This window comes from Cyprinodon tularosa, unplaced genomic scaffold, assembly GCF_016077235.1.
Source record: "Cyprinodon tularosa strain WSP-4 unplaced genomic scaffold, ASM1607723v1 ctg47, whole genome shotgun sequence".
Classification (NCBI taxonomy): domain Eukaryota; kingdom Metazoa; phylum Chordata; class Actinopteri; order Cyprinodontiformes; family Cyprinodontidae; genus Cyprinodon; species Cyprinodon tularosa.
In genome coordinates, this window is record NW_024039196.1 from 1,201,425 (window position 1) to 1,223,083 (window position 21,659).

The window sequence follows — 21,659 nt, forward strand, 5'->3', positions numbered from 1 at the left end:
CAAATATATAATTGATAATAATAATGGATATATAATTGATTATTCTAACTAATTTCAAGTGGATTTCGTAAAAGAGAGACGGAACTCTTCTCAGCAAAAACAACTTTCGAGCAAAGTATGCTGGGACACCAAAATGGCGCCCACCGTGTTGACGTAAGATGTTAAGTTATCGATAACACTGATGTAATCCGTTATTCACAGATTCATATACCACCACACTCCAATGTAACCGTATAAAATGGCAGGTTTGTGTTTTGTCCGTGGAGCTTTTAGCGGTCTGGGCTTTAAAACGGGAAAACGAAGCAGTTTGTCGGTTACGCTTCTCTTGGGAGCTGCGACTCAAACCAGGATCCGGGTCAAACAGTACAGCCAGGGCGCGGAGAAAAATGGTCGCGGTCAGTTTGTTTGTTACCCCCTTCCGCACAGAACCCTGTTGAAGATTGAAGGCCAGGACACAAGCCCGTTTCTACAGGGAATTATAACCAATGACATGAAGCTGCTGGAGGAGCCTGAGTGCGCTGCCATGTACTCACACATGCTGAATGTTCAGGGACGAACATTGTATGACATCCTGTTATACAGGTGAGAAAGGGTTGCTTCTTTATTTTATTAACAATTACCAATTTGATACTTTCTTATTTTAAAGGCCTACTGGGTCTGCAAAAATTATCCACCTCCCTTTTAACCACAAACCCAAATTTACTGTATGTGATGGAGCAGTTAGTATCTTTAATATCTGAGAATTCAGCAACAGCTTTGTGCAAATAAAATACTCTTTAGGTTTAAATGTTATGAATATCAAAGACTGAACAGGCACAACGGGATGCAAAGTGTAAGTTTAAACACCAAAAGTTTTAAAAACTCCAATATCATTTACAATATGCATTTATTTCTTAATTTCTTCCTGCTTTTGCTTCCTTTTTAGGGCTGCATCTACCGGATATTTTTTCTTTGTTTCGATTATTTGATCAATAATTGCATAGTAAAAGATTCCTTAAAGGTTTTATACAGAATTAAACCAGGGGAAACTAAAACTTTTCAACTGTGGAGTTCTGGATCCAGCCTATTGACAGCAGAAAAAGGTTTTCTAATCTTAAATGCAAAATATATTTTTCACAATTTTGCTATAATTACTGCTCTAAGTGGGTTGCTCTGTCTGCTAATGGCATGTTTTCGAGTCTATACTAATAGACTAATTTGGCTATCGGATTATTAATCGATGAATCATAGAAATAATTGACAGATAAATAAATTTGCAAAACAATCGTTTGTTGCACCCCTAGTCCATACTCCAGGTAACGATTAATTGATTACTAAATTAGTTGATGATTATTTCAATAATGGATTAATCACGATTAATCCGATTAATTGTCTTAGCCCTGATCCCTTTAGTTATTCTTTGATCTCATGTCATACAATTCAATTCAGTTTATAGAAAATAAGCCAAGTTATTGCTAAATTGTGATAAGAAACAGAGCACATCCCTCACAAATTATCAGTAGAATGCAGAAGCGCAAGTCGTGGCTTTGGACTGGAACAAAATTTGAACACTAAAGTGACAAACACCAGTGCACCACAGTGAGAGTATTTCAATGTAATTATTGATTATTTATTATGCAATAAAATGTTTCAGGTGTATTTTATTTATTTTTATTTATATAGATGCAGGTATTTACATTCTGATTATATGCATTTAAAAAAAAAGAAAATAAATAAAATTAAGTACGATTTTTATTTTTTATTCTTCCTTATTATTTACATTTTAACTTTGTTTACCAAAGCACTATCTTAGCAGCTAAAGCTTATCTTAATTGGCTTATCAACAGGACAGTGGTCCCAATAGGCCAGCATTTCTACAACAGAATGGGTAAACAAGTATCAATGTGTTGCTTTGGTCTAATCAAAGTCCAGTTGAGTCCAGTCTTAAGCTGATTAAAATGTGGAGTGGAACTTTAGATTTGGGGTCAAGACACATTTAGTCAAACATTATGGGCCTGAGATTAATTAAAACTCTACAGACTCAAACCTTGGCTTATAAGAATGGTGAAACATGTTTACTGTTTAGATATACCGGTAACTGGTTTAAAATCTGAAAGGCCTATTTTAGAAATTATGTTAAAAGTCCTTATTATAAAGAAGGAAAAATTGCTCCAAACCTCAAAAGGATGAACGAATGCCACCAATAAGTGATCTCTAAAGCATTTCCTATCTCACTCATTTGAAAATAAACTTTAATGGGTGTTAATTTCTTTCTAATGCTTTTTTGTATTGGGTGTAAAACGGGTATTATTTGATAGTGTAGATCAGTTTTTGCTGATGCTCTATGAATGAGGCCATTGATTTTTATATCACTGGATTTTACATTGTGAAATAGGGTTGAATTATAGAAAAAACAACGATTCCTCTAGTCAAGCTTAGTCATTTATTAGTAAAGTTTATGAATGCATTATGTTTACTCGCCAGCGTATTTAAGTATAGTGGTCCGTTACACTCCAAAAGCCATGCTGAGAATCAGGCTAATACACTCATTTTTCTTTTTATGCACCAGTCAGGAGGACAAACGCTGGTTAAGCTGAAACTATTAATTACAACTGAACTGTGCTGTGTAATAAGCATAATGAAACACTGTGTTTTTAAACACATTTACCTCCTTACTTGTTGACATGGGAGAAGCCCTGTGAAAACCGTGCTGTTAAGACTGTCATCAGCTCACTGAAGCTCAGACAGCTTAGAACAAGTTTAAAAGAAATCGCTCCCAACCCTGGTCAGGGGTTCATGCTTTGAAGGCTGTTTGTAGAATGATCACAACACAGCTTTGCTCTTAAAGACTCCTTTATTTGGCCGATCCGAGGTATTTTTTAAATTATATTTTATCTTATTAGCAACTTGCATAATATGAAACTCTCGGAGAGGATGCATGTCTACTTGGACTGGGTGCTTCAAAGGTCAAAGCCCCTGACTTGGGACACAACCATAGATGCAGCTGGCATATTGATCCACGCATGAGAGCAGAAATAAACACTTTTCCACACAACAATAACAGTTAAGTCTTCTGACATTGGCCTTTGGACAAGCAAACTTTCAAGGCCACGGAAATAAAACTGTGTACATGCTTGTGGTTAGTGCAAAGGAAAATCTGAATAAAATTGCATAACTAAAAAAAAAATCATTCAGTTGTAGTTCCAACACTACTTATTGATTAATGGTCAGGCAGAGTAAACATTTCTGTGTATCATGACAATGTACATGCTTTAATTAGAGACATATTTTGTAAAAACAAACCATAAATAAGGGATCCTTGCTCACTCTTAAATTAGAATAGCATAGTGTTGTTGACAACTCTAGCTCTAGTGGCTGATTCGGGATGTCCTATCCAGTGAGACATACTAATGAATGAAGTGCTTGAAGGAAGTTTTAATAAAAGATAAATACCTTCATGTAGAATTGGTTAAAGAAAAAAGCAAAATGTCTATCAAGTGTACAGAGACTTGGACCTGAGAGAAGAAACTGGTGAACATCTCTGCGCTGTCATCAGGCAGAAAATCCAAACATACAAAATAGGGTTGAAAAAATTAATTAGATTCATTGTGATTAATTATTGAAATAATCGTCAACTATTAATCATTAACTGGAATATAGAGACTTATACTTGCCTTTAGCTGACAGAGCATCCCACAATGAGCAGCAATTATACCAAAATTGTAAAAGTAAATTATGTAAACATTTTTTCACTTAAGATGAAAACATGTATCTGTCAATATTCTCTATCCAGAACTCCAAAAGTGAAAAAAAAATTTTTTTCAGTGGTATAATTTAGTAAAAAATCTTCACTTTTGGCTATCCAATTATTAATCGATTAATTGAAAAGATAATTGACAGATTAATCGATTTGTAAAATACTCTGTAGTTGCAGTACTAATACAAATATAAGGTATTTTGCTCAGCTAAGTAGGATACAACATTTTTTACAACACACACCTTGTTTGGAGGTACACAGTTCTTTCTAGTTAAAAGCAAAATATGTTATTAATTGCAGTATGACAGTATTTTACTCTAATGCTGTTTTCATGGTTCTACAGGCTACTAAGCCCTGGGATACCCTTAGTTTGTAATGAGGTTAGCAAGTCATGCAAGCTTTTGTTCTTTTCGAATCATATTACAGGAAATGGAGAAGACTTGAATTCCAGCAAGCATAAGAAAAAATTACTTTCTGAAAGAAAATTGTTTAACACATTTTTAGTTTCCCATTTCTTCTAGTAGGCATGCTTGTTCCTCTATGAAATCTGCACATACTGTGTCAAAATATAGTCTTTACCTTGGCAAAATAACTGCAACTCATGTTTAACTCACATTTTACGGTGAATTGACTTTTTACACTTAAACCTAATTTGTTTTATTTTCCTTCAGTCTGAAAGGAGGAGGAGAACATGGCGTTTTCCTTGAGTGTGACAGCATGGTTGAGAGCTCAGTGCTAAAACACTTGAAGGTTTACAAGATCCGGCGAAAGGTGAACATCAGCCTCTGTCCGGAGCTGTCGGTGTGGGCAGTACTTTCACAGCAAGGAAGCCCAAATCAAGACACATTTAAACCTGAGTTATCTGACCCTGGAAAAGCTCTGGTGTGGGAGGCTGATCCCCGAACTGCGCAAATGGGGTGGAGACTGGTCATGCAGAGTCAGGTCGACCCCTTAGAGATCATTTCATCTTGTCAGAAAGGAGACACAGAAGATTACCACAGACATCGCTACTCAATAGGTATGATCTACAATTGAGTGTCCAGTTTTTATCACATAAGCATAAATGATTTGAGGAGTCAGATGAGTATATATATATATATTGTTGATATTATGGCATTTATTTTTTCTCTCTCGTACCACGTAGGACTTCCTGAGGGAGTAAATGATCTTCCCCCTGGAGTAGCACTACCACTGGAGTCTAACCTTGTCTTCATGCAGGGTATCAGCTTCAGCAAGGGGTGCTACATCGGTCAGGAGCTCACGGCCAGGACTCATCACACTGGGGTAATTCGGAAACGCCTCATGCCAGTACGTTTCTCATCTCCAGTCCAACAATTCGGGGAAGGAGCCACGCTCCAGACGCAGTCTGGCAAACCAGCTGGTAAACATCGATCTGGCGTCGGGGAGCTGGGTCTGAGCCTAATTCGCACCGCTCATGCCAAAGAAGTGTTGACGCTGAAATCCTCCGACGACACAACAGTGACACTTCAGGCCTCTGTGCCAGACTGGTGGCCTACAGACGTAAAAATTAACTGAAGAGGATGTTTTGTTGCTCCTCGAAATGTGACGCATATCAGAGCTGACATATTTAAGACAGACAAAACCCTCAAGAAGAGTTTAATTGCTTTGGAAAGCTTCTCTTATTTTCTAATATCTCCATTTCTTAATCTATTGAAAATTTAGTATTCATGTATAGAAATATAAAGGTGTTGAAGCATCGATTCTTATAAAAAAAAAAGACATTAAAAGTAACACAAACACTACTTTTATTCGTGTTTGATCATCTTTCAGTGCAAATGCAAAATTCAGGCAGACAAGAATTCAGACAGCAGTGAACCCATTTGCTTTATTATAATAGTTTTCACTCAATGTGGATTTTGTTGAGATGGACACATTATTCCTGATAAAGGAGGTGCTGCCCTCTAGTGGCCTGTATAGTGTCTCTGATCTGTTGCAACATGGTCTCTAGTTGCAAATTTGACGTTGAATGATCAAGACGTTTGAAGTCCTCGTTGCACATCAGGCACTCGATAATGTGAGCGACTCTCTGTAGGTCAAACGCTGCGTGGTAAGGTCCAAGGGTGGTGAGGGTCTCTGAGAGATGTCGTGAGTAATCGGAGGAATCACCAGAGGAACAGGCATTCAAAAAGGCCATCCGATTTTCAGCAACGATCTTCAAAAATGAGGCAAATTCACTGTAATCAATGCCTGAGCAGGCTTTCATAATGACCTGAAAAGAGAATTGGCCAACAATCACAACTAAGTTTTAAGAAAAATGATTTGAATCGTATATTTAGAAACAATCTCATTCACACAGTACCTGGCAATGCTGATGCCATGAATCCATGGTGTTTCTCCATTCCTCTATCTCTTTTTGAACAGAAGACAGCTCATTTTGTAGGAACTGCCACATGATGTCAATATTGCAGCCATTAAGCCAATTATGATTAATGGAGATAGTATCCTCCTAGAAACAAAAGATCAACAATTCAAATGTGTATATTTACCTACAGGTTCATGTCAGTTATTTAGAGTAACATTGAAGGGTTAAATAACCTCATTAGTTCAATCTAAGAAGTTAGCTAATAGATTCTTAGTGATACATTTCAATTGTTTATTTCTTAGTTGCTGAGAAGGTAAATATGGTTGGGCCACTCCATAATATTAATATGGCTTACAGTCTGAGAAACCTGGATAAAATTAAGAGAATCACCAAAGTCTGATGATGAACAGAATATTTCCAGGCTAAAATGTAAGCAAATAATTTTCTCTGGAGTTTAACGTCAGAGTCTGGAGGTTTGGGGATGGGCCATGAATATATGTTGTTATAGGCACCTGAGCAATATCAACCTTGATAAAAGGATCAATACCTGATATAATGATGAAGATAAAAGAGGAAGAGGAGAATGAGAGACAGCAGACCAGCTGAAAGGCTGTTGCTGAAGCAACCTGGGTTTCCCTAACATCCGAGCAAAGATGCGGGCTGATCTTCCGCATGCACGCAGCTACTCCTGACCAGGTAATACTTGCACACACACATACTGTTGAGGAGGAAAATATTTGTGTATTTTTTTTAGTTGTGCATTTGTGAGAAATCAAATATTTATACCTATTATTACAAATTTAGCGGTTAAAACAGATCCTTTCGCTTCAGCATTTTGAAACAGTGGTCCATGCCTTTGTAACCATTCGGCTGGATTACTGTAATGCACTTAATAAGGGTATTGTTGATTCATGCGTTTTCCAGATTCAGTGTGTACAGAATGCTGCTGCACGCCTTTTAACAGGTACAAGTAAATTGATCATATTTCCCCTATTTTAGCCTCATTACATTGACTGCCAGTGCATTTTATGATTGATTTTTTAAAATCCTTTTAAAGCTCTTAATGGTCTTGCCCTTGTCCATACCTGTCTTAGCTGCTTCATCCCTACACACCCTCACGCTCCCTTAGATCAGCTGACCAGTTGTTACTGAGGATGTCAAAGACAAAACGCAAGCTCCGAGGGGGCTGTGCTTTTTCTGTTGCAGCTCCCTAAGCTGTGGAATGACCTTCCCTTGGCCATTAAACAGACCTCTTCACTTTCTGATTTTAAATCTCTTCTAAAGACCGATTTCTTTTCCTTGGCTTTTAACACAATCTGAGATGTTGACTTTGTCTTACTGCATTTCTTTTATTTTATTATTGCTTTTTATTTTACTATTACTTTTATACACTTGTTTTTATGATTGTGTATAGCAATTTGATCCTGTTGGGTGTTGAAAGTGCTTTATAAATATGGTATTTTTCATAGCTCATAAGCCATAATCAAAGCTTACAGAAATTAATACTTTAAATATATCAGCGTCATCAATCAATACGGTTTTAACTAATGAATCAAATTACTTTTTTTCCCACCTCTTACCAGATTGTAAACTTGATGGAACCAGCCGCTTGGCACAAAAATAATTTCACCAGCCTCTTGAATAATTTCAAGAGGCTGGCATGCTTCTTCGAACTGTGGGAAAAGGCCTCTGTCTTTGAGTTCAGCTGAAGTAACATCATACGGAAGGTTTCCATTGGTGTCTCGTAGAAAGTCCTCCTGACCCGGAGGATAGAGCAACCACTTTTTTCTCCCACAGATATTTGCAGACCAGCTGTATGAGCGGAATACATCAGCATGGAACGGCGTCCTGGAAAAAAAAGAACAATTAAAAAAAAGGTTACCCCTTTGCCAAGTTATTTTTTTAGATGATAAATGAACATTTTTCTACCATGAGCCTTTGGGTCCCATGTAGACGAACCGATAGTCATCCACATCCAGTGTATCCCAATATTCATTAAGCCAATCGGAGGAAAAGAATATTGGTGTGATGTAAACATTATGGTCTGGAAAATCCCTGTAGAAATATATTAACATGAATAACTGGAAATAACCAGCTGGAAACACTAGAACAGGTTTTAGCCAGTATAAGATTTTCATAGTATCATAACCCAAAGTAACTTATATTTTAGCTCAAAAATATAACGTTATTGCTTTTAACCACAAAACACGCCTAAATCAGAGCCCATCTTGGTTTGGTTCATTTTTTTTTTTTAAAACACCTATCAAGGGATCTTTGTCCAATTTGTCGACTTGCTCTAGTACGAACTGCCAGAATTGACAGAGACTCCTGGATATGTGTGTATCAGTGCTGGATAACTGAAAATTTAGGCATAATTGCCTTTATGACGGAGAAGCAAAACCTAATGCTTCTATATTCAATAGTTTTAATATTTATAATACTGATAGATCAATGACAGGATCTCCTGCTAAACTAATTAAACATGCCAAATACTTTTATACCTGATATTTATATTAAGTGAATAGCAAGGTGAATCTTGTTAGTTAGGCTATCTGCAGCTGCAATCAGTCAATTGAACAATTCAAAATATTGCACATTAACCATGTTTTCATAACATTACCATGGCTCATTAAATCTATCATGACTAATATATATAAATGTTTTCTGTTACGTTAGAAAGGAGTGGATTTCCCTTTTTTAAACCATATAATCTAGTTTCAGATACCAATAATATCAAATTCAATTGAAATATAAACATACCTACTCAGCCTAGGTTATATTTTAGAAAAGTAATAACTTGCATCTTAAACTCCGAACTTTGTTTATTTGATTGGTTTGTTTCTAGGCTAAATATTTCTTACCAATTTAATTGACATGGCTGACTGCTACCTTTAGTGTGAATAAAAATAAATTCACAAGCTAATAAAGGACATCTAGTAAGTTCAACCTCAGAAAAGTAGAGCAATCTTCAAAGTTGTAAAATGTTTCATGCCATCTTTTAAGAAAAATAAATTAGACCTTTGTTGCTCTGTCAGACTACTGTTAGAATATGATTTTGATAACACTAAACACATGCAGACACAAATTATATTATTTTCGATTAGTTTTATACCTTGACATATGCCAGTCTTTAAGATAGAGGCATCCTTTGGGTGAAGAGTGTCCATTCTGGATGTACTCCTTCCAGTAATGTATGAATTCTTTAAATGGCATTAATTGTTTAGGGTTTGCATTGTATTCTTTTGCATTGCAGTTTGCAACTGGGACAGAAGTCTCATCTGTAATAAAAAAAGGTGCAATTAAAGAATATAAGTTCATATGATGGTATCCGTTCAAGCTGATTATTCAAAAAAAAATCCTTATTTACCAAACTCTTGCAGCAGGTTCTGAAAATGTGGTTTCCCCTCCTCTGTCACCCACTGTTTCCTACACTTCCAGTTCTCTGTGAACCTTTTAGAAAACATGCACGGGTGATTAGGCAGCAAGTACTTCTTGAAAAACTTAGAGTAGTTTAGCTCCTTGTCTATGTAGTCAACAAAATGAGAGGACCAGAACTGCTCGTAGGACTGTCTCGGGATTTTGACAAGGCTGCAGCAGTTGTGGTAGGCGTCTCTGTCCATCGTGTTAAACCAGACCCCGGCTAACTGGCTACCGACGTTAGCATTAAACTGTTACGCCGAAAAGCAATCGACGAGATTAAAATTAAAATACGTCCACGTCCGATTTAGTTACATTTAAAATACATATTTCACGCGCTGTCTTTTTTTTTTTTTTCCCTGTACGACAACAAATCACCATATGAATGCTATTTCCCGACGACGCAATGTAACACCGATACTTTGGTTATGTCAACTATTTCGTTCCTTAAATGCTAACGCTGCAAATGCTCATTCGAAATTAAAAATACAACCGCCGTCACAGCCGCTATTGTCCCCCTTTATTGTCCTAGGAACCGTGACTTTTCACTGTTTCGTGCGGACCATAGACCTAGAAGAACGCACGCTGCTTATGGGTGTCCATTAGCTTACGTCAACCGCACCGCCATGTTGCGAGTGGCATGTTTTGTTCAACTGTTTTCCAGTTACAATTAAGATATTATTACTATTAGTAATATTAGCAGTAGCAGTGGTAGGATTATTATTTATTTTTATATACTTCCAGGGTAAAAACATGACTAAATGACTTAACAACAGCACTTAATATTATTGATTAATGCAGAATTTCTTACCTTCATATCTAGTTGTCAAAAGTAAAATAGTTTAACAGTATTAGACGAAAGTAATCTACAATGTTATAAAATCAAGAAAGCTTCTACCATTTTGATTCTTAAAAAAAGGAAAAAAAAATGTTAGAATTGTAAATATACAGTCATATGTTTATATTACTATTTTTTTATGTATTTATTACTGTTTTCAAGGCTGCACTTTAAAAAATGATATTGTCTAGAGCTGTTTTAAACGAAATTTCCTTTTGTTTACACTATATACAAAATGACAAAACCTAAGTCTTAGTGGGCTAAGCCCGATCAATGACGCAATATATTGAGTATTTACTTTAAAATTCAAGAGTCCTTTTGTGTTTTGTTTTTTTCCCTTTTCTTTTTATTCAATTACTTTGTTCTACAATCTGATATTTTTGTTTTCTAATTGTATATTGGTTCTCTGTATGATTCTATTTGTAATATTAAACATAGTGTGCTCAGCTTCTTAAGATATTCAATTTACAATTTTGTAGAATTGTTTTGATATTTGACATTGGTAATACTTTGATTCTCCAATAAAAAAAGTCTTAGTGGGCTGTCTAGCCACTCGCAATATGGCGGACACGGTCACGCAAGCGTTCACAGCTGAGTGTGACATCACTTCCATCATAAACAGGAAGAAAACGAGGCAACGCCATGCTCAGGCTAATGTTTACGCTGTACAGTATACTGCGAGAAAAAGATCTAGAACTAAGAGAGGCATTGTAATTTAATTACAAAGGTGCGGGTGAAAAATAACGAATCTGCCTGATTGGAAGCGTCCCCGGAAGTCAGCGTTTTTCCTGGGTTACTTTGAAGGAAGGATGTTCCCAATTAGGAAACGCAGATTACCAAAGACAGCAAAGTCGTGATATAAATTTACATTTACTTGGCCCCAGCATATATATGCCAACACAGTAGTTAATTTGACTTTTACTTAGGTGATCTCGCTCATCTGCCTTTAAGATGAGCCGGGATGCTCCCATCCACACCTGGCCTGCCTCTTATTACATGAACAGTGAGAGGAGGTGGGAGAGCGGAACTCTGACCCTCACCAGGACCATTGTGCGCTTCATCTCAAGCCAGAGCAAGGAGTGCATCGCCAGTTTCCATCTATCCAGGATCATGGAGATAAAGATGGAGTCCTCCAGTTTCATCTTCAGTACCCTGACTGTGCTGGAGGAGGGAAACGTCAAACATTGGTTTGGTTCCCTCAAACCCAACAGGTTGGCGGTTTTTAACGTGCTGGAGCATTTCTGGAGGGAAAGGCTCCTTTCCCCCACCTCAGAGGTTCGGGGGGCTGAGTGTCAACCTTCTAAGGGAAGGGAGCTTATCAAACTGGTGGCTGGGGCCCAGAGAAGACTGGAGGACACTGGGAGAGTCCTCAGTCACCAGGGAGAGCAGTTTGACAACATGGTGCAGGGATTGGAGAAGATCGACTCTGATCTGGGTGTTGCTGATAAGTAATTACCATGTTTTCTTTCCATTTAAACATGTATGATGGCACTAAATGGATGTTCTGTTTAAAAAAAAAACCCAAAATGAAAACAGTATGAAATGTATAGCCTCATGCAGCATATTGCAAGGATGCTTGCTTTTTAACTTAAAAAAAAATGCTTACAACCCCAGACTTTAATGTATTATATATTTTATATTTTGAACCAACATAAACTAGTAAACTCCTATGAAGTATGTTATGGAAAGCTCTGTGTTTACACCTTGAAGCTTTCTCTTTTCAGTTCTTTTCTTCAGAAGAGATCACTTTGAGCAAACTTGTTAAATAACACTTCATGATGTTTATGCATTAAATATTCAGGAGACATTACAATAGGTTTTTATAGAATTGTAATCTTACTCAGATCAAAGAAGTTACTTTGATTTACAGAAGGCAGCGCTTACCAATCAGGCTTACCTCTCCTGAATCACCATTAAAGATGCATTTTATACAAATCCAGTGTGCCGTATCATCACATCTTACATGTTTGCAGATGAGGAGACATCCAATGCTCCAGCCTTATTAAAATATTACACAGTGTCCCAGATAAAAACAGAGAATTCACTGTTAAAAATGATACACTCTATGCCCCCATCTCATTCTCAAATCTCTGTTATGTACATAATGAAGATGATAACTATATATCCGGTATATCAGGACAGAAGAACTGTTCTAATCAATAATCCACTTAGGAAAAGAAATCATTCTGACACACAACAGGCTGGTAATATTAGGTATTAACAGACTCACATGTCATTGATAATAATATTCCTAACAATTAGAAGTAAAAATGATCCACACCAATCCTGTCTAGTACTGACTGTAGAGGTTTGATGTCCCATAGCAGGATGGATCTCCATCCAATTCATGTCTTTTGGAGCATATAACAGATTTTGCAGGATTACCATACACAGGTTCTTATAACTTTTTTTTTTTTTTCCCCTTCAAACTTGGCTTTCATTTTACCACTCCTCCAGGAAGGAATGGTTGTGTCGTGTGCGGCTAATTGTTGCCCTGTAAACAGAATCTCCCACCTGAGCTGTAGATCTAAGCCACTCCCTCAGGCGCCATTAATCATGAGCCACCATTAGCATCATTTTCTGCTCCTCTGATTATTTTTCTCTATCTTTTCAGTTTCAGTCATGTCTTGTTAGGATTGCAGTTGGCCTTACTTGTTGCATTCTTTTTGGTGGATTACTGCGTTAAATTCTGCTGTAAAAATCTACAGTGCTTAGACTTGGTTTTATTTATGGCATTAGAGTAGATGTGGGTAAATAGAAATTAATTTCTTATAACATTTTTATTTGATAAGAAATCTAAAAAACACTTGTTCATAATTTTGAATTCTATTGATGATTTATTACTAATGTGAAATCTTTCTAAAGCATATATGAGTTTGTGGCTGTAATGTGACAAGGTTTACAAATACGCTCATGGTACTGTACATTATTTGCTTCTTTTCAGATTTCTCTCAGAACTTGAGTCTCCTTCCTGGTGGCCTTTTAGTAAACTCAACTGGAAGTTTCAGCAGGATGCCAAAGCTGAGGATGCTGCCAAGGCGGCAGCTGCAATCTCATCGGGCAAAGTCTCTAGCAGGAGCAAGGTGATTGCAAGCATCCCGGCAGTGCTGTCCAAAGGCGGAGACTCAGAATTAAAGCCTGGATGTTTGGTGTTGCTGGTTTCCTCATTGGAGGCACAAGATACCAACTGCCACCTCCTCCATCGATTTGAACGGAACGAAATTGATGAAATTAGGGTGCACAATCCCTACGAGATCACAGTTAGACAGAGGTTTATAGGAAAACCAGATATATGTTATAGATTCTTGTCAGCCAAGATGCCAGAGGTCTTGTCCGTGTTAGAGATGCAGTACAAAAAGAAGATGACAAGGGAATACGAAGCCTTTAAGGCAACTCAGCTGGCATCTCCTTCCATCAAAGAAGGGACAAACTGGAATGAAGGTAAAACAGTTGTTTTTATTTCCTCTGCCATGCTTTAGCAGATTTGACCACTGAGTGGCAGTAGTGATCTGTGTTCTCAGCTTGCTGCATCCAGAAATTAAGTCACATGCAAAAACATTTCATCATGGCTAATGGTGTTTCTTTGTGACAGAAATATAAGAAAAAAAACAAACTGTATGCACTTTTTCACCACCTCCACCCAATAGAAGCAGGTTTGATGCAGAGGTGCCAAGACACTGAGCTCCCAGTGGAGGTCCCGGCAGGAGAGCTGTCCCAGTTGCAGGTGCAAGTTCTCCAGCCATCTGTCAGTCAGGCTGAGGCCCAGGAACTCAAACAGGTGAGAAAGCTGGATTTCCAAGGCTTGTATAAAAATATAACTGCTCTACTGGGGCTTTAAGCAGTTCCATATTTGTAAAAACAAGACAGGTGGCAGTAATGAAAAGGCCCACATGTAGTCTGCATAGTGTCACAAAAACGACGCATGCTGTTATTGTAAATAAGCTTACATTTAACAGCAACACATATTTTTCATCTTTCCATTCCAATCCACAATCTGCTGCTGTGATTTATTTTATTTTTTTATCCCATGTCTTTGAAATGTTATTTGGTGAGCCCACAAACCAAAAGTCCATCCTGGGTTTAAGAGAGGAAAAGAAGTACGGTCAGTTATTTGGTCAGTGCCTTTTCCACTCAGTACCTCACAGTGCTGAGAGCTGTTACAGACATGGTCTGTGGTGGCAAACTCTAAACAGTGACGCAAATTCAGGCGTTTTACGCTGACATTTTTTTTCTCTTATGTTTGTGACTCACTACTTGAGGTTTCTGAGAGCTTGAAACTATATGTGAAACTTACAGTAAGCCATTTCTTTCATAAGTTTAGGTCATATGCAAGACTAAAATAAATAAAAAAAATATCCTACAGTATACACTCACCAGACGCTTTTTAAGGTGCACTTGTTCAGTTGCTTGATAACAATAGTATTAAATAACCCAAAAATCGGCTATTTGTTACATTAAGGTATCTAGATATGGTGTGGTTCAGAGGGAACTGCAGGATGAGAAAGAGTTGAAGTTTATGTCAATTTTAAAATGTTGATGTTGGGGGTCAGACAGGCTGCTCAAGTATTTCAGAAACTGGCGATCTGAGATAATCATTCACCTTCATCTGATATTTATTGAAAACAGTCTTAAAAAGGTATACATATTTATTGAGGGCCATTAAGAAAACTTGATACCAGAGACAGGATGGGCATGGCGGAATAGGAGTTAAACAACCACTACAACCAAGAACATAATCTCTGAACACATCCAACCTTGAAGCAGATGAGTTAGAGCAGCAGAACACCTTACTGAGTGCCCCTCTTGTCAGCTATGAAAAGCACACCGATTCACCTAAGACTGATTTGAGTCAGCTACAACCCCCATATAGTAGATTAAGAAATGGATTTACAGATTAAAGCACAATCCCTTCTTCCTTTTAATGGTAGTCTAGGCTGATGATAGTGGTTTAGCAGTATAAAGGTTTATCATGGCACACTTTGGGCCTTTAGTACCAGCTGAGCTTCTTTCAAACTCCATAGCCTACCTTATCATGATGAGCATTTCCACCCTGCTGACCATAGAGTAACTTCTGATAGATGCTTCACATGTCTCAGATAAACTAACTGGATTTCTTGAAAGTATTACTGAGTTTTAGTCTACTTAAATTACATCTATGGTTACCAGATCTCAGTCCTATAAAAGAAGCATGGGATGCAATGGAGCCAGCAAATCTACAGAAATTTGTGATGGTATCCTGTCGTTTGAAGTCAAAATCATGGAGGTTTGCTTATTAGTTTTTTGTGCCATGGAGGGTGGTTCTTAAGGCAAAAGTGGTAATAAAATGACCAGTCAGTTTAAGTCTCCCTATCCTGTCCAAGCTCATAAAATAGCATGTGTGAAACCAGACTGGAAGCTGAAGTCCCCTAAAGTTTCCTAGACCAACCCGTTGTCATAGTATTAGGTTTAATTGTTCAAAGGAGTCCTTGATAGTGTGCAGTATCTTTTGAACGCACTTAATGAATATGCACCCATCTCTGTGATTCATTGTTATGACCCTTTGCTATAAGTTTTATTAAATATTACACAGCACTAACTCTGTCTTATAACTCTCGTTTAAAAGCATTAACAGTGCTGGCTTGGTCGTAAAGCTTGGATCGCCTGTTGTGCTTTTAAATGTTTTATTGTTCTCTGCTGATAATGGCTCACATTTGAAAGGCTGCCAGTTAAAGAACTCTTTGCAGTTGCAGTGCGCACGCCCTGCTCTTAATATAATTCAACATGAGACTCAAGTTGTAAACAAATCCCCTGTTTTAAGGCCTTGATAATGTGCATTTACCTGTACTTATTTTATCCAGGTGTTAGAGACTTAGCAGGAAGTACAACAAAGCATTGACATTTGTTTTTAAAGCATCAAAGCGTGTTTTTGGAAAGATTTAAGACATGCTGTTGGAGCAAGGTATTTGTATCCTTGTGTTGCAACTTTCATTTCAGTATTTTTAGCTTTACACACTTCCAACATTTCTGGCACAACTTCACCAATTTCCAAGGTGCATGTGAGGTAAAAACTCACCCACCCACTGTATTTGAAACCAAGGCGTTTCATCTTGTGGCCCTCTTCAGGGTCATAAACACGTTTATTTCTTTTTAACTTCGTCTGTGAATTGACCTCGAGGTATAATGCTGTCATGTCAACCTGATTGGGAAGTCCCAGACCTCAGTGAGTGAATGCATGTGCTTCTTGGAGTGTATTGACATTATCTGCTTTCTGATTCACTGTGTGTGGCTGTTTAATGCCCATGTGAAATGTCCACAGACAGTAGCTGGTGGAACCTGACCTAATGTCAGCCACCACATGAGTATGGTTTGCATGAATGTGTATAATAAAATAATACAAGTTTAGACACAAGGGTGGTGGAGTTGGGAGTGTTTATTAGATTTGCTTGGCAAAGTTTGGTATATCTAAACTTTCCCATAAATCATGACAAACATGGTTTTTATACCATTGACATGTAGTTACAATACTCCATAAACCAACAAAAAGTAGAAGATAAACAATATTGTTTGGCAAAAGAGGGTCTAACACTCTTTTCTTAGTGCATTCTGAGGTTTTGGTTGCTGAATATTTTTTTTATTCGTCAGCGTAACTAACCGATGTTGCATCACAGAACAGGAGAAAGTATATTTTGGGAAACTGGAGAACAAATATTATGCTATTTGAAATTATTACACTTTTTAATGTAATTATTTGCATTGATTTTTACACGAACCAAAATGTCATCCCTCTACCAAAAGTTTCAAACCCCTCAGACTTTTTCCACATAACAACCACACATTTCGAATGATTCAATTGGGATTTTAAATTATTAGACCAAGGCAGTTGGAAACGTGAATTTAAAAGATTATCAAGGAAGTGCTGATTAAATAAAGTGGTGTGTTTTTATATGATCCTCCCTAATCTTTTCTTTTTTTGGGTCAAAGTTCTGCTGCAGTAAGAGGTCTATGTTTTTTGTGCAATAAGAGGAGTTTATTTCTACCAACTTTTCACCAACTATTGACTGAATTTTTTTCCGATTCATCCACAAAGAACAGCTAAGGTTATGCTGTGATCAATGAAGCACATAGCAACACTTAACATGTAACAAGTGATGGAGATGAGAGCACAAAAACAACTAAGAGTTTTTTCTCCTTGAAAATCATTTTCCAAACATCATTTTATTTTTATTTATATTCTGACCAAATATTTTCTGTCAAAACTTTTCCAGCAGCCTGAAATAACATCAGTTTTTGCATTCATAGAGAATTTTTTTTTTCTCTCTAATATTGATTTTACTTTTAAAATTATCTTCCCCTTTCAGATCGCATTTTTTTTTCTTGAATTTAATTAAAAGACAAAATAACTCTGTACACTTTATATATAAGTATCTTAAAGTGGTACAAACTAAAGAAGAAATATTATGTGATATTAGGGCTGAAACAATTAATCATGATTAATCAATTATTGAAATAACCGTCAAATGATTTAGTAATCGATTAATCGTTAACTGAATTATAGAGCCTGCAAAACATGCCTTAAACTGACAAAGCAACCCACTTACAGGTCCACCCCATTAAAATACAAATTTCACCTGCTTTGCAGATCAAATGTATGTATGCTAACAAGTTTTTGGTAAAAAATAAGTTAAATTTGGCCTCACCTTACCAGAGTGCTTTCATCTCATATTTTTCTCCTTTACAGGCACACTGTGTAACTTTTCAACACCAGGGACGGTATACCTGTAACTCCAAGTGTTTTGCCTCAATTAAACATAGAAAATAATAACAAAGATTTTATACAATTTTTATTTGTTTTACTATAATTTTTTTCACTATTTAATTATATACTATCTTGTACCATTTTATTTCAAAGACTGGATACTAGGAGCAAAGTGTTAACTTACCAGTCTAATAATACAGTTGAGTTGATATATGTGGTTTTGGCTAAATTTAAATCAGTTCCATGTATGCCGATGTTTACTAAGGCTCTGTATGGCCAACATGTAGTACACTGAAACTGATTTACAGTGAGGTGATTTTAGCCTATTCATCCATTATTATATTATTACTTTGTAACCTGGTGTCTCACTCGGCTGATTTGTAGCAAAAATATTCACACAACTGAGTGTATGCTCCTGTGTGGTTTTCTGTTTGTGAGCAGATGCTGATGCAGCTGAAGAACCTCGCACTGGAGGCGGAGACTGAATTGGAACGGCAGGATGAAGTCCTGGACGTCCTGACGAGTTCAACGGACCGAGCCACCATGCAAATTGGGAAGCACACATATCGCATTAGAAAATTGCTGTAGTCCTGACTGATGAGAAAAATGAAGCATGCTCCATCATGTGCCTCAGAGGGCTTTCTGCTTAAAGAAACCATTAAAGACTCTCACATGATCCTAAGATTCAGCGGAACTTAATGTTATTACTGCAGGGGGTAGGGTTGGGAATTGAAAAGATTTTCACGATTCCGATTCCCTTTTCGATTCTATGAAACGATTCGATTCTTAATCGATTCTTTTTTCGATTCCAATTTGGGGGAAAAAGGAGAACAAACAGTTTGATTATCAGAATCAACTTTGTTTACTTAACTATTGCACAATCTTACAAACTCAAAAAGATCAAGATGTCCACAGGAAATGTGAAACTGGAGTAACATCTGTGTTTAAATGAAAAATGAATACAAGAACAAACTTAATAACCAACAATGTCTAATAACAAATGATGGGATAATAACCTATTTTAAATAACAAAAAATACTAATTATAAAACAGTAGTAGGGAAAATTAACAGTTTTTTTGCAGAAAGATGAGCATATCTGCTTTTTCTGGAAGGATACGGGATCTTTCAGGGCCTAAGGTGTCTCCAGCCGTGGAGAACACCCTCTCAGATGGGGTGGAGGAAGCCTGCACACAGAGGTAGTTTTCAGCCAGTCCAGATAGCAATGGCAGCGTATCTTGCTTGTTCCACCACCAGTTTGGCGCTATCCCTGCAGGGGATGGAGGGCAAGCTTTTATAGAGCTGAATTTCCTGATCTACCCTCTGGGCTAAGGAAAGACGGGGCTTTGATTCACAAAGTGACCGCAGCTCGTTGTCTTCCTCCTCGAATAGTTCTTCCAACTTGCGTAAGTTGCGTAACTTACGTAAAAAACGTGACGTAAGTCGTGCTCCCCAGAGCCGGCGCTCTCGGCTCTGGTGCTGCGGGAATCGAAAAAAGAATCATTCAGCGAGCTGCCAAACGATGCCATGGTAGGGCTGGGTATTGTTAAAAAAATTTCGGTTCCGGTACCAATACCGATACCTTCACTTCGATACCGGTTCCTGAACGATACTTTTTTCGATACCAGTTTTATAATATCAATTCGAAAAAAAAGAAAATTACACAACATAAAAAAGTACAAATCTTGAGTTTTATTTTAAGCTCTGTTTTTCCATTTACATTTTTCCTCTTACATAAAAAAATAAATAATTCAGTGTCTAATATTCACTGTTACATTGTGAGGACCTTTTTACTTAGCAGTTTTCCTTTAGAAAAATTACCATGTCTGACAAACAAGCCCGTTGAATGGGATCCTACTGACAGCGCACCGCTGGTATGGGGGGGGTCTGAGCGGCTCCGACAGAAATATTGAATGCAGGATGAACTGACTGCACTGATTACGTTTTCAGGTGGATTTTCCCACTTAAAAACATAATAAAACTACTTTATTCCCACTGATCACAGCAAATATAGCTGCAAGGCAAATAAAGGATAGAGTAGCTCCGCCCAACTCGCGTCTGACCCACTTTGCGACCGCGCAGCCAGAGCAGCAAAGCTTCTACAGCAGCGCGTCAGAAGCTGGTACAAGCTTCAAAAATGAAGCAGCAGACGAGATTTTGCTGCTCTTGCTGCGTCCAGTTTGAAAGCAGCATGATTCACTCCGCTCTGGCTTTGCTCTGCCCACGGGCTGCTGAGAGGAGGATGGTCGCGCTGGCTGCGGTCCGCTCTTCTTGCAGTCAAACACAGAGCGACTTTCTGCTCTTAAATTATTTCCGTGCACGATGTATTGCATTGTGCACTATTAGCATCAGTCTTAATAAAGTGAAGCCGCACTTTTGACCTGGGGGGCATTTTAAAGGGGTTCCGCGACGCTGCAACCAGTTCACAAAAGATACACATGAACCCTGGCTGTAGGCGTGACCACCTGTGTATTTTTCCTGGATGACGCAATCACCTTAAGTGTTCCAGCCAATCACCGAAACTTGGTACCGAAAGACGAGGCATGTTTCGATACTCTGTAGAACCGAAGCATTTCGGTCGGTACCATAAAAGTACCGAAGTTCGGTACCCAGCCCTACATGGAATCGGAAAATACGGAACCGGTTCTGAACAGGAACCGGTTTTCGATTCCCATCCCTAGCAGGGGGCTATAATTTCTAGTCAAGAGGGAATGCTTAAGCATTCCCACTTATTGTTTTTCTGTTTTCCTTTATTATTATTATTATTCCATACGTTTTTGGTCGTTTAACTAGTTCCGCAGTTTTCAGCCCATTTCAACAAATTTGGTATCAGTTTTCCTGCAGTTTGGCCCAGACCGCGAAGTCCACACTTCCCCAAAAGAAATCCAATGAGAGACTTTCCAAAAATCACAGCGTTGTCAAGGTAACCCAAACTCTACTAGCTTGATTCTATTAGACTCTGGGGACCTTTTGAAAACATACCCCAGAGCGAATTTCACAATAAAAGTCTCCCATTTATGCTCTAATACAGCATCTACTCACCCAATAACATGGAAAACCAGTGATTTCACATTTAGAAATGGATTCCATATCACTGCTGGGCATGACCCCACCCTTGACACACATTCATGATAGACTTTTGAAATAAGACTAAAGGGACCCTCCAAAATAAAAGCCTCTTCCTTACCCAAAGTCAACCAATTTCTTCAAATTACACTACAATGGCCTGTTGACCACACACCTCAGTGCTCATTTCTTAATAAGGCTCTAAGATTTACACTGTAACAAAGCATCTGCTAACCTCGTAACATGCAGCCTAAGCCTGCCAACGGTGCTTTCATCACCACAGCGGCTCGTAACATGCAGGTTAGGTTTTTTTATAAATTCAGCTCCCTAAATGGTATTAGCTCTCTTTCTATAAGCTTCTCTCTCTGTCCTTGCTCTGCTTCTCATGGTCAGTCTTGCACATAGGTTTGTAGATTTTCAATCCTCAAATAATGACAATGTTTTCTTTATGCTGATCAACCGACACATTTTAAATTATTTTAAATTGTTTTGCCAAGTCTTGACATTTCCACATATGATTTCAAAATGTCGATACTTATTTAATAC

At 37.7% G+C, this 21,659-nt stretch overlaps 3 protein-coding genes across 4 annotated transcripts; 2 read left to right on the top strand and 1 right to left on the bottom strand.

Moving 5' to 3' along the window:
- Window positions 1-127: 127 nt before the first annotated feature.
- iba57 (iron-sulfur cluster assembly factor IBA57) lies at window positions 128-5,499 on the top strand. The gene is made up of 3 exons (XM_038301589.1): window positions 128-582; window positions 4,408-4,754; window positions 4,881-5,499. The coding sequence occupies exons 1-3, from the start codon at window positions 239-241 to the stop codon at window positions 5,270-5,272; spliced, it is 1,083 nt and encodes a 360-aa protein (XP_038157517.1). The 5' UTR covers window positions 128-238; the 3' UTR covers window positions 5,273-5,499.
- A 57-nt stretch (window positions 5,500-5,556) lies between these two features.
- Window positions 5,557-10,054, bottom strand: jmjd4 (jumonji domain containing 4). Of its 2 annotated transcripts, XM_038301587.1 has the most exons (7): window positions 9,609-10,054; window positions 9,427-9,509; window positions 9,172-9,337; window positions 7,989-8,114; window positions 7,640-7,907; window positions 6,057-6,203; window positions 5,557-5,966 (listed from the first exon to the last, which is right to left on the bottom strand). In XM_038301587.1, exons 1-7 carry the CDS (start codon window positions 9,677-9,679, stop codon window positions 5,631-5,633), a joined length of 1,197 nt encoding a protein of 398 aa, XP_038157515.1. In that variant the 5' UTR covers window positions 9,680-10,054; the 3' UTR covers window positions 5,557-5,630. The 2 variants fall into 2 exon arrangements, with proteins under 2 accessions (XP_038157515.1, XP_038157514.1); XM_038301586.1 differs by having other exon boundaries at window positions 9,427-10,054.
- Window positions 10,055-10,534: 480 nt separating this feature from the next.
- Window positions 10,535-18,731, top strand: snap47 (synaptosome associated protein 47). The gene is made up of 4 exons (XM_038301588.1): window positions 10,535-11,762; window positions 13,259-13,755; window positions 13,962-14,092; window positions 18,491-18,731. The coding sequence occupies exons 1-4, from the start codon at window positions 11,266-11,268 to the stop codon at window positions 18,635-18,637; spliced, it is 1,272 nt and encodes a 423-aa protein (XP_038157516.1). The 5' UTR covers window positions 10,535-11,265; the 3' UTR covers window positions 18,638-18,731.
- The last annotated feature ends 2,928 nt before the right edge of the window (window positions 18,732-21,659 follow it).

Bases quoted from the DNA above. Each gene is read 5' to 3' on its own strand.
- snap47 (XM_038301588.1), top strand. From the start codon at position 11,266: ATGAGCCGGGATGCTCCCATCCACACCTGGCCTGCCTCTTATTACATG. The intron at 11,763-13,258 runs GTAATTACCATG...GCTTCTTTTCAG, and splicing joins GATCTGGGTGTTGCTGATAA to ATTTCTCTCAGAACTTGAGT. The intron at 14,093-18,490 runs GTGAGAAAGCTG...GTTTGTGAGCAG, and splicing joins AGGCCCAGGAACTCAAACAG to ATGCTGATGCAGCTGAAGAA.
- iba57 (XM_038301589.1), top strand. From the start codon at position 239: ATGGCAGGTTTGTGTTTTGTCCGTGGAGCTTTTAGCGGTCTGGGCTTT. The intron at 583-4,407 runs GTGAGAAAGGGT...ATTTTCCTTCAG, and splicing joins TATGACATCCTGTTATACAG to TCTGAAAGGAGGAGGAGAAC. The intron at 4,755-4,880 runs GTATGATCTACA...CGTACCACGTAG, and splicing joins CAGACATCGCTACTCAATAG to GACTTCCTGAGGGAGTAAAT.
- jmjd4 (XM_038301586.1), bottom strand. From the start codon at position 9,679: ATGGACAGAGACGCCTACCACAACTGCTGCAGCCTTGTCAAAATCCCG. The intron at 7,908-7,988 runs GTAGAAAAATGT...TTTTTTTTCCAG, and splicing joins ATGGGACCCAAAGGCTCATG to GACGCCGTTCCATGCTGATG. The intron at 5,967-6,056 runs GTACTGTGTGAA...TTCTCTTTTCAG, and splicing joins CATGGCATCAGCATTGCCAG to GTCATTATGAAAGCCTGCTC.